General features: G+C 48.5%; 2 protein-coding genes across 6 annotated transcripts; one reads left to right on the top strand and one right to left on the bottom strand.

The window, feature by feature from the left end:
- The first annotated feature begins 537 nt into the window (after window positions 1-537).
- On the top strand, window positions 538-10245 carry phc1 (polyhomeotic homolog 1). 4 transcript variants are annotated; one of them, XM_052065036.1, is made up of 14 exons: window positions 538-710; window positions 1740-1954; window positions 2032-2142; window positions 2991-3056; window positions 3140-3283; window positions 3434-3592; window positions 4912-5595; window positions 5664-5799; window positions 6394-6569; window positions 6868-6931; window positions 7065-7152; window positions 8247-8415; window positions 8562-8823; window positions 8940-10245. In XM_052065036.1, the coding sequence occupies exons 2-14, from the start codon at window positions 1802-1804 to the stop codon at window positions 9089-9091; spliced, it is 2364 nt and encodes a 787-aa protein (XP_051920996.1). In that variant the 5' UTR covers window positions 538-710; window positions 1740-1801; the 3' UTR covers window positions 9092-10245. The 4 variants fall into 4 exon arrangements, with proteins under 4 accessions (XP_051920996.1, XP_051920995.1, XP_051920999.1 ...); XM_052065035.1 differs by having other exon boundaries at window positions 1794-1954; XM_052065039.1 differs by having other exon boundaries at window positions 1794-1954; window positions 6397-6569.
- On the bottom strand, window positions 9987-17274 carry styk1b (serine/threonine/tyrosine kinase 1b). 2 transcript variants are annotated; one of them, XM_052065199.1, is made up of 10 exons: window positions 16938-17274; window positions 14580-14635; window positions 13545-13715; window positions 13100-13432; window positions 12400-12581; window positions 12015-12089; window positions 11180-11388; window positions 11011-11051; window positions 10611-10707; window positions 9987-10539 (listed from the first exon to the last, which is right to left on the bottom strand). In XM_052065199.1, exons 2-10 carry the CDS (start codon window positions 14632-14634, stop codon window positions 10347-10349), a joined length of 1356 nt encoding a protein of 451 aa, XP_051921159.1. In that variant the 5' UTR covers window position 14635; window positions 16938-17274; the 3' UTR covers window positions 9987-10346. The 2 variants fall into 2 exon arrangements, with proteins under 2 accessions (XP_051921159.1, XP_051921158.1); XM_052065198.1 differs by having other exon boundaries at window positions 14580-14654; window positions 16938-17273.
- Between the last annotated feature and the right edge of the window lie 134 nt (window positions 17275-17408).

Here is a 17408-nt window from a genome sequence, read left to right on the forward strand (position 1 = left end):
AATAGAAAAACCCTCAGTCAACTGTAAATTGCTTCAGAGCAATTTGCTTCAGCATCTATGTTGTCCGGTTATGGATAATTTGTAGGGTTCAGCGTCACTGGCCTACATTGGCCTCATACTGTACTGTATATGCTTTTATTTGTTTTTATGTGTGGTTAGGTCATGTTTTCCAGCCTCTGCCTTTTCACCCCTTTATAACACCTTCAGTTTTATATTTAGAATCACAATTTTTGAAATTGTGTTTATTATTTTATATTTAAAATTGGGTGATATGTCATTTCCTAAAAACAATGGGTAACACCAATGTTATTCGGTGTGAATACACTACATATTTTTTAAATTTCGATGTCTATTACCCCCCCCCCCAAAAAAAAATATCCACAAACTGAAAATGTTACTTTAAAAAATAGAAATACAAGTAATTTTAAAAAACGTAATCACTTTTTTTTAAAAAACTTTTTCCCCCCTCGTGTTTCGATGCCATCCAATAGATGGCGGCATTGTTTAACTACTTCATTCATCAAGCTCCCCAAAAAAATCCAGCGAAGACGAAGAAGAACGAAAAAAAATCGACCTGTTGGGGGCGGATTTTCTTTTTAGAGCCAAAAAGCCAATAAAAGGCTTTCGGCGACTGTGTTTGAAACCTAAACCGGGGGGATCCCAATTTCCTGCAAATAGGAGTGAAAGTAACACATTAACCAAGAAACAAGGTAAAGACACAAGCACGCCCTTTTCGACACCGCACACGATTATGATGACTTCTTGCATGATTGCTTGCCATGTTAGCTTCACATGCTAACTGGCTGCTAGCGCCAAGGGAGCTTATTATCTTCAGTTTAATATTTGCAACAATCGTCGCTTTAACCTCTGAACTAACGTATCTTGCTGTTCGTGTTAAAACGCTTCGTTGGGTGTACCTAAATACGATTTGAGTCATACCTAGCCAAATCTATTGTTAGCTTTATCTTGGTAGCCTTTTAGCTGGACTAATGATGCTCTAGTTGTTGTTTTTTTTTCTTCTCGCTTTGCGCTCAAAGGTTGGCTTCTTTGGGAAATCGAACGCGCGTTGTTGGCGATGGGCTCCTGAGAGCATCGTCCTTCAATGCAGTTGGCTCAGCTAGGCTTTTTTTTTACGGACAGTGATAATCAATCATCTGCTTGGAAAAAAAGAAGTTGTGTGGGCGCCGCGCAGCTTCAGCACCCGAAACATGGCATGTCGACTCGAAATTTGGTTTAAATTACATTCCCCAGCATGCTACATTTCAGCCTTTCTGTGAAATTTCTGAATAAATTTAATCTGACCTCCAAACTTCTCGTAGCACCCACTTTTGTAAAATTTGCTGTTCTCCAAGGACCTGAACAGCAAAATTCTGAACACTTTTTTTTTGTTTCAGTTTCCATGGATGTCCACTTCTTTGCTTTTTTGTAACTCTCCCAACCTCTCTGTACCATCCGCCAAAGGCACTCTAAGATCGGTGGCCATTGCCTCTGAGATGGGGGCTGCACAAATAATTAAATTTGAATCGTTTTTGTGAATTTGGCTGCCACGTCTAAATGAATCGCTATTACAGCAAAATTAGCTTCCAACGTTGAAATCATATTTCCTTTTTTTCCCCCTGCAAGTTAAAATGCTTGCATTTTTCTGTCTGTTTATTTTCCTGCTGTGAATTGAGCAAATATTTAATCGGAATTAATTAGCCCATCCTCACATCGGTCCATATGGCTAACTTTTTGTGAAGTGTCTACAAAAATGCGACTTTCCTGACACTGCACCTTCCGCACACTAATCCTAGCAGTCAAAATGGATGCAAGTGAGGACCAAAGCACCAGCACGAACAACAACAACAACACCACGCCGACCACCACCACCACTAATGGAAACCTGCAAACGAGCAGAACCTCGCGGCCACCGCAGATTGCTCACATGTCTTTATATGAGCGACAGGCCGTGCAGGTGAGTGCCTGAGCTCGTTTCGGGGCAAAGTGAAATACACGTTTGCGTTCCGGAACTGACAGCGCGCTTGTTTTTAGGCTCTCCAAGCCTTGCAGAGACAGCCGAACGCAGCGCAGTACTTCCAGCAACTCATGCTGCAGCAGCAAATCAACAACGCTCAGCTGCATAACCTGGCGGCTGTGCAACAGGTAGTCATGGATCCAAAGTACAGAGGATCCTCATTTTTTTGTGTGTTCTCTCACGGAAGTGACATAATTAGATTTTTTTCTTTTTTTTTTTCTACGCAAGTGAAAACATGCCAATGTCTTATCACTAACCTGAGCTAACAGAGTCGTTAATCATTCCCCCTTCTTTTGCAGTTGATCGTTGTACAATAAAACTCGACAGTATTTATCATTTCACTTGTACCTTTGGCTGGAAAGCAAAGTGTGGAGAGTCTCTGTGACTGAAAAAACCTGTGCGGCAACCGATTGTAATATTTTATGGTAAAGCGCTTTGTTACAGCAGGAGTTGTTGTGAAAGTGCTGTATAAATCAAGCTGTATTATATTTCATTCATTCATTCATCTTCCGAGCCGCTTGATCCTCACTAGGGTCGCGGGGGGTGCTGGAGCCTATCCCACCCTGAATCGGTTGCCAGCCAATCACAGGGCACACAGAGACGAACAACCATCTGTGCTCACACTCACACCTAGGGACAATTTAGAGTGTTCAATCAGCCTGCCATGCATGTTTTGGGAATGTGGGAGGAAACCGGAGCACCCGGAGAAAACCCACACAGGCCCGGGGAGAACATGCAAACTCCACACAGGGAGGCCGGAGCTGGAATCGAACCCGGTACCTCTGCACTGTGAAGCGGACGTGCTAACCACTGGACTACCGGGCCGACCTGTATTATATTTATTTGTCCTTATTTATTTCTAAGAAGCAAGCAGCTTGTTACATGACAATCACACTCGGCTTTTATGGTTCAAAGCTTGTAGCTAGGTGGAAAATTATGATGCGAATATTTCTTTCTTTTCCTCTCTCTTAACCAGGCTACGCTTGCCGCTAGTCGCCAGTCCAACACCGCGAGTAACAGCATCTCACAGGCGACCACCACTGTAAGCTCGATCATCACCGATCGTTTGCATCGCATTCCAAACTGGCGATCTGGATCAAAATGTACGATTTTGTGTTTCCCCAGGTGAATCTCAACACCACGTCGGCGGGGGGGACGGCGGTGACCCCTCGTCCGCATGGCGCAGCCACCTCCGCCACAACAACCGCCCTCAACCAGTCCGTGTTGTTGGGGGGGAACTCGCCAGGACAAGGGCAGATGTATCTTCGAGTGAGTTGAGCGAGGGCGCTGTGTTGTGTCCAATAATGGAGTTCCTCAAATTGTTCCCCCCCCCGTGCTCAGATACGCCACGGATGAAGTTGTGCTTTCTGGGTTCCCTCGCTGTATTTGTCATATTAACAGCTCGTATTTGTCCTCCAGGTGAACCGCTCTCTCAGGGCTCCTCTGGCCTCGCAGCTCATCTTCATGCCGGGGGGCACAGCAACAGCGACTGTCGCAACGGTTGCCCAGACCCAGCAGCAGCAGCAGCAGCAGACCGAAGCTCCTACCTCAGCCAGCGCCCAGTCCGACAGTGATCAGGTTGGAGCAACATCACGTAATGTCATGTCAACTTCACATTTATGTCATTCGGCAAATTCACAAGATAAGTCAAGAGTATTTCTCGAGCACTTACAAACAGCCCTCGCTGCATACAAAGTGCTGTACATGGAGCGATTTAACATGCACAATAAACAGTAAGACAAATCGGTAATAAAGGCGGTAGAAAGCACCAAGCAGTAAAATCAAGAACAAATCTAAGTCATGAGGAGTCGAACGCCAAAGAATACAAGTGAGTTTGGAGGAGGGCTTTGAAGATAACACAAGAGTAGTGCGGTTCGGCGGCAGTCTATTTCAGGGGTGTCCAAACTTTTTGCCAAGGGGGCCAGATTTTATGTGGTAAAATGTCGGGGGGCCGACCTTGGCTGACATTCTTTACATTGAACAACAAAATTGTTCAAAAAAATTTTAGTAAGCCAGTCTGTTTCACATTTCCATTTTTATTTTAATTTCAACAATCTTAAGAATTTCTTTTGGTTCATTTGAAACAGGTATATCACATGCAACTGCTTATTCACTTGACTTTTTCTTAAACAGAAGTCTCCTGGGTGCAAATTGATTGATTTGAAACATAAGATGTATCACCGTGACTTTTCAATAGTCACAAAACGTTTGACGCGAACAACAGGGAAATGAACAAGCAATACGCATATCATTTGAAATATGACATATCAGTCAAAATAAACACGGAGTGATGTCTTGTTAACTCGTGAGTGATGCCCTCTAGTGTCTAAATGCTATTACTCATTTAGTGAATGCTATTACTCATTTAGCCACTAGAGGGAAGCAGTACTCTATGAAACATCACTCACCAGTCTACGAGACCTCAGTCAATGCAACACGTGTTCCATTGCGCCCAACCTGCGGGCCAGACGGCACTGGTTTTATGACGGGGGCCGAGGGCCGGATGAAATTCGACCGCGGGCCGGATTTGGCCCGCGGGCCGGACTTTGGACATGCCTGGTCTATTTGGTACGAAGCTAATGGAACCGGAACAGTGACACTCGGTGCTTGTGAGGTTGAATAAGAGTTTTCAGCGGTCACAATTCAAATTTTACCTGCGCGCCAGCGGTAACCCCGAGTCGAAGCATTTGTTCCTTATTTAAATGTGTTACATTGGACCTTCGCTGTCTTGGTTTATAATTCGGAATCTGTGTTCAAGCCTTTTCACACCGCGCTTAGCACATCGCAATATGCCATCGACCAAGCCATTCATTGTGTACTTGCTGCAGCAAAACAAACAAACCCCAAAAAAATAATACAAGAATGCCCAAACTACTGTAAATTCTCGACTCTCCCAGGTGCAGAATCTGGCTTTACACTGCGCATCCACTCCCAGAGCGGTCTCCATCAAGTCCGAGCTCTCGGAAAGAAAAGAGCCGAGCGCCTTTCCTCTCAGTCAGCAACAGCAAGTTCAACCCCAGCAGCAAGCGGCCAAGTCGTCCGGCAACACGATGGCAGTCAAAGGTTCCAACCAGCCCGGGATGAGCGTCCCTCCTCCCGCAGCCTCGGTGGCCCCGTCCGCCTCCTCCTCTCCGGCGCTCCCCCTTTCCCAACTCCTCCTGTCGTCCTCGGCCGCCCCGGTCATCCTGGTGCCCACCTCCAACGTGCCTACCTCCACCCAGGGCTACTCCATCGGCTCGGTCGCCCCCAAAGGCAACGTCAACACGCAGACGCTAGTGGTGCAGCCCCTGCAGCAGGCCGCCGCCGCCGCCCCCGACAAAGGTCCCGTCCCCATCCAGCCCAAGACGGTGCACGGACACCGCTTACCCGTGCAGGTGTCCCCTCGTCAGCCGCTCCCCATTCTGCCGGCGCCGCCCAGCGGCGGCCAGCCGCCTCACAACCCCCCGCATATTCCCGTGCAGCTGGTGGGGGCCAGGCAGTGCATGGCGGGCAGCGTGCAGGCCGTGGCTCTGGCGCAGGTGCGAAGCGTGGCAGCCCAGGAGAATGTGAACGCCGCCTCGCACAACACGTCCGCAACTGTGGTAAGTTCAGTTGTGATCGTTTTGCTAGCTGGGTTGAGCATCGGCGCTAAATAAACGTCTTCCGATAGAATAAGTCCGCCAACGGCTCCTTGAAGAGGAAGTCGGACTGCGATGCGCCCAACGAGACAAGCGCGGGATCTTCAGAATCTGCTCCCATTAAAGATGCCGCCCCCGCAGTAACTCCTGCAGCGACAAAGGACTCGGGTACGTGAACTCGCGGAGCCATCCGAGGTCAAGAACGTGAGGGTGGCGCCCCCAAGCGGACAGAAATGATAGCTGCACGTCAACTGAAAGTTATTCATTCATTCATTCATCTTCCGAGCCGCTTGATCCTCACTAGGGTTGCGGGGGGGGGTGTGCTGGAGTCTATCCCAGCCATCTTCGGGCAGCAGGCGGGGGACACCCTGAATCGGTTGCCAGCCAATCGCAGGGCACACAGAAACGAACAACCATCCACACTCACAATCACACCTAGGGACAATTTAAAGCGTCCAATCAGCCTGCCATGCATGTTTTTGGAACGTGGGAGGAAACCGGAGCACCCGGAGAAAACCCACGCAGGCCCGGGGAGAACATGCAAACTCCACGCAGGGAGGCCGGAGCTGGAATCGAACCCGGTACCTCTGCACTGTGATTAGTAATTGAAAATGCATTTTTACTCGATTCATCTGGAGGTTTACCGGTAACCTTTTGAGGGGGGGGTGGGGTGATTTGGGCATTAAAAAAAAAATCATTTTGAAGCTGATGTCACCCACCTCAAATATGAATCCATCATCCTTTCCTCTTCATCTTCGGCAGCAGCAACTCTCCCCGCGGCCGCCTTCCCGTTGCCGCCCACCCTGTCCCTGCCGCTCTCGAGGGCGGGCCACGGCGACAAAGAGCGGGCGCCGCTCCCCCAGGCCGTGGTCAAACCTCAAGTCCTCACACACCTCATCGAGGGCTTTGTCATCCAGGAGGGAGCCGAGCCTTTCCCGGTAAGTCTTGATCATCAGCTCCTTGGTTCATGAGGTTACGATTAAAAAAAAATAAAATAATAATAATCTTGTGGCCATCCCTGCAAATTAATACAAATGCCAGGATATAATCTTCGTCTCGGATGTCAAATCACTCCGCCCACGCTTTTCACTCATCAGCAGCCAACAGTCAAGGTTACAAAATCGCAATTTGCGCTGCGTCAACAGCGACACTCATTGATTGATGCACCTGATCAAATGCTGCGGCCTTGGCAGAGCTCTTCATGTCTGAAACGTTCTTTCTGCTTTGATTCGAAAGGTCGCCGGGCTCCTCAAAGATCGCGACTTTGCACTGGGCGCCCGCGCAGAGAACGGCCCACCTTGTAAGCGTCTGAACACACACACACACACACACACACACACACACACACACACACACACACGACTGCGACTGTAAAATGAGTGCGAGAGTGACGTTCCCTCCGTGCGCTGCCATCACCTTTCCCTCTTTTCTAGTGTTGAAGTGCGAGTACTGCTCAAGCCTGGCGCCAGCCAATAAATTCAGAGGATCCAAGAGATTCTGTTCCAACACCTGCGCAAAGAGGTACCCCTCCTCCATTGTCATGCGCGCAAACTCTCAAGAGGGTGTGACACCGCGTGCGGTCGGTTAACGTTCTCCGGTTCCCATTCGTTGACAGGAATGTCAGTTTGGATGATTTCCCGCCAATAATCTACATTTAAAAAAATATATATTTAATCATGGTTATGTTAAAGAGCATAGTTTGTAAGACGGCTTTATAAAATCATTGACTTTTTATTGGTATATTTTGAACCTTTGTTCATTGATATCATCTCATCTCATCTCATCTCCCGAGCCGCTTGATCCTCACTAGGGTCGCGGGGGGTGCTGGAGCCCATCCCAGCCGTCTCCGGGCAGTAGGCAGGGGGACACCCTGAATCGGTTGCCAGCCAATCGCAGGGCACACAGAGACGAACAACCATCCACGCTCACACTCACACCTAGGGACAATTTAGAGTGTTCAATCAGCCTGCCACGCATGTTTTTGGAATGTGGGAGAAAAACCGGAGCACCCGGAGAAAACCCACGCAGGCCGGGGGAGAACATGCAAACTCCACACAGGGAGGCCGGAGCTGGAATCGAACCCGGTACCTCTGCACTGTGAAGCCGACGTGCTAACCACTGGACTACCGGGCCGCCCCATTGATATTATCTCCTCTGATAATTGGGGATACCAGCAAATCAGGGGACCGATTTGTACTTAAGTGCAGGGGGGGAAAAAAGGGTGATTCGGTGTGGTCTTATTCTCTGCAAATGATGATATTTCCTCTTTTGATCTCAAATGCGTCACACCAAACTTGGTTCAACCCCTCTTCATGGTCGCGAGAACACATTGTCCCGTGTGAATAATGTTGTTACATGGATACTCTACCAGCCAAATAGCGTGACGGTGTACTTGAGTAAATGATCCTCATTCAAAGGGCGAAAAGATCATATGACGTGCTCACCGCAGACCTGTCAAACATGTTTGATGTGTTTACGCTCACGCTGTGATCTCACCAGCATGATTCATTTGTGTTGATGTGTTTTCACGCCAGAAACTGATGAAGATGTGTAAGGTGTCCATCTAAAAAAAAAATGTCTGACCACCGTCCGAAATGCCTCCCCGATGTGAACAGGTACAACGTAAGCTTCAGCAAACACTACAAGTCAAGCCGGGGACGAAGTGGCAACACGGGGCCGGCGCCGCTTCCGCCGGCGACCGAGAACGTGGCCCGGCGCCGCGGCCCCCCTCGCCGAAGCAGCTCCAATGGCAGCAAATTGTCTGGCCAGCGTCAAAACGTCAAGGTGACAAAGAAGTCTGAATCGTGGATTGAAAACGCCGCAGATGAACTCCCAATTCTTAGACCGATTGAGTGAAACGGTAAAATATCCAGCACACCAGATGATCGCAACAGATTTTATTCCCCCCCCCCCCCCCACCCCTGTTTTAGTGCCGCTCGGACTCCAGCCGCTCGGAGGACGCGTCCAGCGACGGAGACGAGGAAGAAGAGGACGAAGAGGTGGACACGGCTTCCCTTTCTCCAAGCTCCTCCCACTCGCGCTCGTGCTCCAGAGCCGAGCAGGACGGCGTTCCTCAGTCGGACGCCGCCTCGGCTCCCGGCAGCCTCCCCATGGAGGCGGCCGGCTTCCTGTCGGCCACTCCTGCCCAGTGGAGCGTGGAGGAAGTGTGCAGGTTCATCTCGTCGCTTCAAGGTAGGACCGCTGAAGACGTCTCGCAATTCCAAGAGTGCAATGTCTTATTTTCAGATGAATAAATCTACGAAAATATAAATCCCATTTTTCTTTTCAATCCTTGCGCGGTTGTTCAGGCTGCGAGGAGCTGGCCGCTCACTTCCTGTCCCAGGAAATTGACGGGCAGGCTCTGCTGCTCCTCCGCGAGGACCATCTCATCTCCACCATGAACATCAAGTTGGGCCCCGCCCTCAAAATCTGCGCCTCCATCAACAGCCTGCGCGAGTGACCCACTGGTGACTCGCTCTCCGCATTGTTGTTTGTATTTTGTACACGACACTAGGACTCTGACATTCTTACTTTCTGGACCTCGAGTGTGCCAAAACATGTTTGGCTTTTTTTGGGGGGGGCTGTCGTATGAGTGACCACATTAATTACGTACGCTAACCTGATTGTGACAACTTTAGTTTTGTCAGCTCGTCATGCGGTAGCGAGGTTGCCGACGCAAAAGACACGTTGCCTTCTTGCCGTATTTAAAATGGTGCTAATTTTTTTTTTAACGAGTTCCCGTCTGATAAGAAGGAAAATGTTCACAAGGGTTTCTCAAAGTTTAGTTTTGTATCTTTTTACATGATCTACTCAAAAGTATTTTTCACGACAACTTTTCGGAGCCGTAACCAACTTACGAAGTGTGGCGGGAAAAAGTTCCAGGACTGGCGTCACAAAAGATAAAGAGAGAGAACGATGCCTTTGAGGTCAGAGGTCAATTTGAAATGTATCTTAAGTAACACAGTACTGGAACTTTTGACATCTCATTCCATCCATCCATCCATCTTCTACCGCTTATCCGGGGCCGGGTCGCGGGGGCAACAGCTTTAGCAGGGAAGCCCAGACTTCCCTCTCCCTAGCTACTTCTTCCAGCTCTCCCCGGGGGCTCCCGAGGCGTTCCCAGGCCAGCTGGGTGACATAGTCTCTCCAGCGTGTCCTGGGTCTTCCTCGGGGTCTCCTCCCGGTGGGACATGCCCGGAACACCTCACCAGGGAGGCGTTCAAGAGGCATCCGAATCAGATGCCCAAGCCACCTCATCTGGCTCCTCTCGATGTGGAGCTACCTGCTACCTGAATATGAGTCGATGAGAGGCAGCCTTTCGTCTTCCTCCACTTCAATCACAGGCAGACGTCCGATTATTTATTCACATTTTATTTGTCATTCGGTTCAGGGTTCTTCACCGTGGACCCACCGTACACACACACCAAAAAGTCTGTGACTTGACATCGGCTGCAGGAAGTTGGTAAACAAGGCAGACAAACCGTCATTCCGCAGCATCCACTCCAACTGGATGCCTTTCAAGTTTACATCTGCTTCAAAGTGTGTATTTCCTTTCGCCTAAACCTTCAAAACATTTTTCATAGCGAAAGCGTAATAAAAGTCTTTAGTATACCACGTTTTGTTTCTCCTCGATGTGCAAAGCGGAATATGTAACAGTTGTAGTGGGAAAGTGCACCAGTTAAAAAAAAAAAAAAGTAGAAGAACTTAAGTTCTTATCAGAAGATGGTGTAGCTGTTGGCCTCCCCGTATCCGGCCTCTTGCAGGTACCGTTCCAGGTTGACCGCCGGCGCCCCCTTGAGGACTTTTTCCGAAGCGCTCTTCTCCCCGGACGCCAGCTTGCGGGTCAGCTCGCTCAACGCGAGTCGATCCGCTTCTTTCCACTGGCAGCAGGCCTTAATGACACCGTAGCTGCGGAGCAATTTCAGTGTGAAATGGCGTTTGAGCGCGGTGAATTTTTGGCACGAGCGCCGCATCCTTACAGGGCGTTGGAGCAGTTGGGATGCTTCTTCAGAGTTTTGCCTCGCTGGTGGAACTGGAGGAGCTCATTAACGGGGATCTCTGCAAATGGAGCTTCTCCTGGCACAGGTAAAATCGTTTTGGGTCATTAACCCTGCACGGCTGATTTTTTTTTTCTCACCCTGAGTGCTCTGTGATTGGCAGGCCCCTTGCCCAAAGTCCGATGGGATCGGCTCCAGGTAACTGTGACCCCAACGAGGGCAAGCAAATACAGTCGAGCCCCGCTATTTGCAAATAGTGAGTATCCAACGACCAATTAATAGCTTAAGATCGGCAAAATTAGCTGACTTAAAAAAAATTATATAGTTTTGTCTATTTGAAGAAATACGGTCAAGTTAAGTCCTAATTTACAATCCGACTTACCTAGTGTTGCCATTTCATACAATAAGATGCCAAAAGACCAGCTATAGAGAAACGAAAGAGAATGGTCATGTCAGGAGGAAGACCAACACGTGTTAAATGGAACAGCTGAAAGGCAAAACTATTTGTATTCAGGCATTCAAGTCAATCTGCTGGGGCGGGGGGGCCTCACATGTCACTGCTGGGACCGACGTCTCTCTTGGCTAAAATCTCCGGCGCCTGCCACTTCTTCATGCTGGGGTCGTCCTTCTGCGTGGCCGCCTGGTTCTTGCGTGTGAAGACCCCGTGAAGCCCCCACAGCTTGGCCGTGTGCGCCTTGCTGACCAGGACGCTGCGGGCACGGAGGTTGCCGTGTAGGAGATCTTTGCTGTGGAGGTACGTCTGCAGAGAAAGGAGACTACGGGTCAAAACGGTAAATCCTTTTGTGCTGGCAGGATTTTTCATCATCGATCGTTTTTATTTTAGGTATTTTTTTTTTTAATTCAGTTAGTCGAAGGTTTGTTAGATTGTTTTTATTGTTGGCTCCTGTTGACGTTGTGGGCGTGGCTTCGTCGGAGGCATTTGCTGACAGAATGTCTTCAGAGATGAATAAGGGACGCCGCAGTCGTTGGTTTAATGTCTTATAAAATCTTTTTTTTCTTCTTATACATGTATTTGTAAGTCAAAATTTCACACCGAATTACATATTCGTGTTTTTACATCTACAAATGTCCATACTGTATTATACATCGTGGTTGGCGGCCATTTTATGTAAAGTGGTTACAACGAACTACGCCTACAACGTACGGATCTGTGATGTCTCTCGAGGCACGTTGTCACGAGTTCGACTGTACAGTGATGCTTCAAAGCAGTATTGACAGTGATACAGAAAAGACAAGGAGTGAGGCACACACTTGCTGCCATTTCAAACTATTTTGACTCTGCCAGGTTGGCCTATAGCGCTTCTCATCCTAGAGACTTGGCAACCCGATTTGGCAGTCAAATATCTTCAAAGAATGTATACCAACCAGTGCTGAGACCACATGTTGGGCCATGGTAAATATTCGCCTCTCAGTCATCTCGCAGGGAGGATTGGCGTCTTCCTGCATAAGGGGACACAAACACCGTCCTGAGCTGGAATCAATCAGTTCCGAGTTTCCAACATCCCAATTTAATTCATACATGTCCAGCATACTCGGCGCACATTTCACCAATTGAAGATGTTTGAGCTCCTGTTATAGTAAAACTGCAAGTTTGAGTGTCCTTTTATTGTGGGCAGCCTAAGGCCCACTAGAGAAACGTAGGATTCAGTACTATGGAATGAAAATGAAGTATTTACCGTATTTAACAAATTTTTGGCTGGAATGCAAATCTAGCCTATCTGTCCCATTTCCACTCGCGCGTTCAACCGACCTGTCTGCACCGCCACAGGAAGCTAAGCAGATCCCTGTTCTCCATCTCCTCCACCACCGTCACCAGGGGGGCCCGCAGAGAGACCACACCCAGCAGCTCGGGCAAGAACGGGTGCGGCCCCAGCTGGGCCAGGAAGGACGCAAAGCCCAGGAAGTTGTGCCTCTCGGCGGCATCGGCCGAGTCTGCGGGCACACACACGAGGTCATCGATATGCTCATCGGCATTACATAAGAGGTGAGTTGATTAAAGAGATGGAACTTTTGTTTAACGCAAAGCATCAATTAACTGACAAAATAATCAACAGATTAATCCATAATTCCAATAATCATGACTTGCGGCCCTACACAGTTCTAGTTCTAGTTGGACAACTTTATCAATGAGGAAAAACTATGCACTCTACTAGTTAAGAGCTACTAGATGTTAACTAGTCCAATTTGATGTCACCAATACTTGTGGAGGTAGCACAAGGTTGTTAACCGGTAACAGTTTTGCCTCATGAGTACTTGTCCTACTAGTACGCGAAAGCTGTCCTACCAGTGAGGGTGAAAGGCATACGAGTGCGTGGACGATGTCGAAGTTTGTAGAATTTTTATGTCACTAGTACTGCACAGAACTAGGGCCTGGTTTTGCCAGTTCTCTGGAGTTTAAACAACAAATGCCTTTTACTCGAAATGCATCCACGTATGGAAGAGCTCCCCACCATTTAGCACCCGTAGGATCACGTTCCTGTTCTCCATGCGGGCGCGGTAGAGGGACACGGCGGAGTTGGAGCGCAGCGGGAAGGAGCCGGGCAGCGGGGTGACCAGGTCGAAGGACTCGGGTAGCCTCTGTCGGGGCAGCTCCCTGGGCTGGACCGCCGCCTCTGGCGCCAGCTTGTAGGCCGGCGCTTGGGCGCCTGACGACAGCGGCGGCATGTCCACGGACAGGGAGAGATTTTTAGACGGGTACGTGGTGGGCGGATGGAAGGTGGAGTATGTGTTGGGCATGTCCAGGGCGATGCTTTCGTGCTCTAGCACGTTGATTCCGGGTGGGGCTGTACGAAGAACAAAGAAGAGGAATCAATGTTATGCTCAGTCATTGGCCACTCAACTCCTAAAAGGCAAGACCCCCCCCGCCCCCCCCAAACGCACAGAAAAAAACCTTACCGTCGATGCCATGCAGCTCCCTCCTGTGAGTGGGCTTTAAGGTGCTGAAACGGATGCGGTCGACCTTTTCTGGACAGAACCGCAGCAGCAGGATGAAGACCAGTGTGACCACGAAGGTGGCCAGCAGAAGGATGGGCACAATAATCACTTCCTTCTCGTACAAACGAATCTCTGGTTAAAAAAAAAAAAAATTCAAAGAAAGTGCAAAGATGATGACAAAGTGTATCGAAAGCAGTTGAGCACTTGGGTGGCCATTTTGGTCCACCTTGCTTCCTGAATGGTCACATTGATGCAAATGGACATTCCAAGAAAAATGTCAGAGAAAAAAAAAACCACTAGAACGGCTGAAATTTATTTGAGGTGAAGAAAATCCTTGTCATTTATTTGACTGAATCGTGCAATTTGATTAACGCGGTTGTCATTCTAGACCAGGGTGTCCAAACTGTGGCCCGGGGGCGGGGGGCATTTGCAACTCTGCGTCCATTTTTGGGGAGGCCTGTGGCATATATTAAACATGGCCCACAATGCTATTTAAAAAAAACAACAACAAAACCAAGGAATGGGGGGGGGGGTCAGAATTTGGGGTAACTGTTGAAAAATTAGGCGATGTGAGTCACTAATACTACTCAATAATACTATTTATGGCGAAAATAACACTGTCGAGAATGAAGCTAATTCATTTTCAGGTCCAAAAAAACCCCATTTCCTTTCACTCTCTGCTTAGTGTCAAGATCCAGTTGATAAACGTATCGCATTTGTGCCCTCAAGTCTGGTCAGTGTACTACAGATGGCGCTTGTTTTGGAAATAAATGCGGATATGGGTTTCTGATGCCGCTCAACAGAGGTGCTGATCTATTCTAATAGAAGTGGAAGGCAGCAATTTGAAAGGGTTACTGTACGAAATGAAAAGCAACCGATATTTTAGACCAACGACAATAACTGATAGTAAAAAATTTTTTTTTAAAAAAAACCTCGAACAAGGTCTTGCGGTTAAGACACGGATACGTTTACGAAGATGTCAACTATTTAGCTCACCGCAGATGGTGTCTCCTTGCTGGCAGCGGAAGTCTGCGTCAGATATTGACGACATCCTGTCAAAGAGGAAAGAGCCTGTGAAGGCAAAGCAAGTTTATTTGGACAGAAGGCGACACCTTGCATTTATCAACCTAACAAAGTAATAAGAATTTTTTTCCCCCCTCCCATCTTTGTCATCATTCTTGAGCTTTCAGAATTCATTTGAAGTCAGTTTATTTTGGCGTTGCTGTACGTCCATGCAGAAGAAGGAAGACCAAAAAGTCCTTTTGAGAATCCCACCATACTTGATAACGGAATATTTAGTGACCCCCACCCCCCCAATCTGGGCCTCATTACGCCATGTTTTTGACAAAACATTAAAAGTAACCTAAAGCGAAGCATTAAAAATAAATAAATAAATATGGCGGCCCGGTAGTCCAGTGGTTAGCACGTGGGCTTCACAGTGCAGAGGTACCGGGTTCGATTCCAGCTCCGGCCTCCCTGTGTGGAGTTTGCATGTTCTCCCCGGGCCTGCGTGGGTTTTCTCCGGGTGCTCCGGTTTCCTCCCACATTCCAAAAACATGAGCGTGGATGGTTGTTCGTCTATGTGTGCCCAGCGATTGGCTGGCAACCGATTCAGGGTGTCCCCCGCCTACTGCCCGGAGACAGCTGGGATAGGCTCCAGCACCCCCCGCGACCCTAGTGAGGATCAAGCGGCTCGGAAGATGAATGAATGAATAAAAAAATAAAAACTACCAAACCAAAAAGCTAAGTTTATGCTTTTAGTTTGGTTTTTAGTTTTAGTTTTAGTTTAGTTTTATGCGGTGGCTTCAAGTAAGAACTCGAGGAGCAGCATTCTGAAGCACTTGCAACTGCTGGAATCCCCCCTCTCACCCCGCCCATGACGATAATCCAATCGACTAAAAAAGAAGGGGTGAACACGCCTTTCTGTGTTTTGTTTGTTAAAGGAACACAATTGTGGGCAAACACGGGAAACTTTAGGGGGAGGAGTTCTTGCTGGGCTAGCTTGAAGACGGTCTTAAAACGAGGCACAGCGAGCAACATGACCCTTTGCAAAACAACAATGCCCATTTTTTTAGGGCATTTATTTCACGATGTGTCGGATTGTGAGGTCGTGTTGAATTACACTCGCATCAGCGATGTCCGATATATCGCGGTCAATATGAATGATGGACGACCACTGTGCCGTGAGATCATCAAATGATTGCATTTCACTTAACGATTTACTGACAAGTGTATTTTCATTGGGCGGACCGGTAGTCCAGTGGTTAGCACGTGGGCTTCACAGTGCAGAGGTACCGGGTTCGATTCCAGCTCCGACCTCCCTGTGTGGAGTTTGCATGTTCTCCCCGGGCTAGCGTGGGTTTTCTCCGGGTGCTCCGGTTTCCTCCCACATTCCAAAAAACATGCATGGCAGGCTGATTGAACACTCTAAATTGTCCCTAGGTGTGAGTGTGAGTGCTAATGGTTGTTCGTCTCTGTGTGCCCTGCGATTGGCTGGCAACCGATTCAGGGTGTCCCCCGCCTACTGCCCGAAGACAGCTGGGATAGGCTCCAGCACCCCCCGCGACCCTAGTGAGGATCAAGCGGCTCGGAAGATGAATGAATGAATGTATTTTCATTTTCTTTTTGCCAGTAGTGTACAGTAACAGACAGAACAATCTTTCTTTTCCTTGCATGCCATGACTTTTTTTTTTTGCGCTGGTTCCCCGTCCCTGGTCGATATACTCCAAACGGGTGGCGACTCACTAAAAAGTTTGCAGATCAAATCTTTATCACTGACAATTGTCAGAGCACCGATAGGACTACACTGTTGATTACCTTTATCCAAGTTGTTGTGCATATTAGACACTTGACCTAACATGAACCTTGATTGCATCTAACGAGTGTAAATTGTTGACAGGAAAATGTGAGTTCATCAAGGGTGGAGTGGAGTATACGCGCTTAGTGGTAGGATTTTGTTTTTCAACATAATATACTGCCAAACTGCTTTTCATTGTATTATTCTCCTCAGATGGCGTCGTAATAACCGTTTGCTCATTTCTTGACGAAAGGTGACATCAAGGGGCGGACTTTGCGGGCTGCTGGGAATTCTACAGCGGCGCAAGCGTAACCGTTTAGACGTCAGTGTGGAGGAAAACCTGTCTCTCTACATTTCTGACGCTTTCATGCCGGCGTCGCGCTACACGCCCAAGAGCGGAAAACCACACACGCCATCAAAAACGCGTCAACTCAACGAAATGCTGATCTAAAAAAAAAACACCGTTAGCGTGCGAAACAATGTAGCTTTTTCCATGACAGCTCGTCGACGTAGAATATTTAAAGCCGGACGTAGCGGAGTGCAAGATCTCGTCTTACCCTTAATTTTCAGTTGTGTTCTAGATCCTCCAGAATAGTTGCTACCGCAGTCTTCATGGGGGGGGGGGTGTCAGTCGTCTTCCGTCCACCCGGCAGCGTGTTAAATCCTGAGCCAGTTCTACATGGTCTTTGTTTTCTGACTGACTGTTCCGAGGGGGGGGGGGGGGAATCGGTGTACACCTGTTTGTCAATGCTCAGGCGTGTATAATGTTTTTAACTCCGCCCCTCGTCTCCAGCAACTTACTCCTCGATTGCTCCTTCCTTCTTCCTTCTCCCCCCCGCCCCCTCAAGGGGCAAAACAACACACTTATGGTAACCAACAGTCCCGCCCCGCCTCCTCTTTGTGTTTACTCCTGTCATTTCCTTCTCGGCGGAGGGCCCGCACAGGTTTCTTTGTGGCCCAACCTTCCTTGGCTTTGTCAAGAACTGGTCTTGCCGCTCCTTGTCGTATAGATTCGCCGCAGCCGTTTG

This window comes from Hippocampus zosterae, chromosome 5, assembly GCF_025434085.1.
Source record: "Hippocampus zosterae strain Florida chromosome 5, ASM2543408v3, whole genome shotgun sequence".
Lineage (NCBI taxonomy): Eukaryota > Metazoa > Chordata > Actinopteri > Syngnathiformes > Syngnathidae > Hippocampus > Hippocampus zosterae.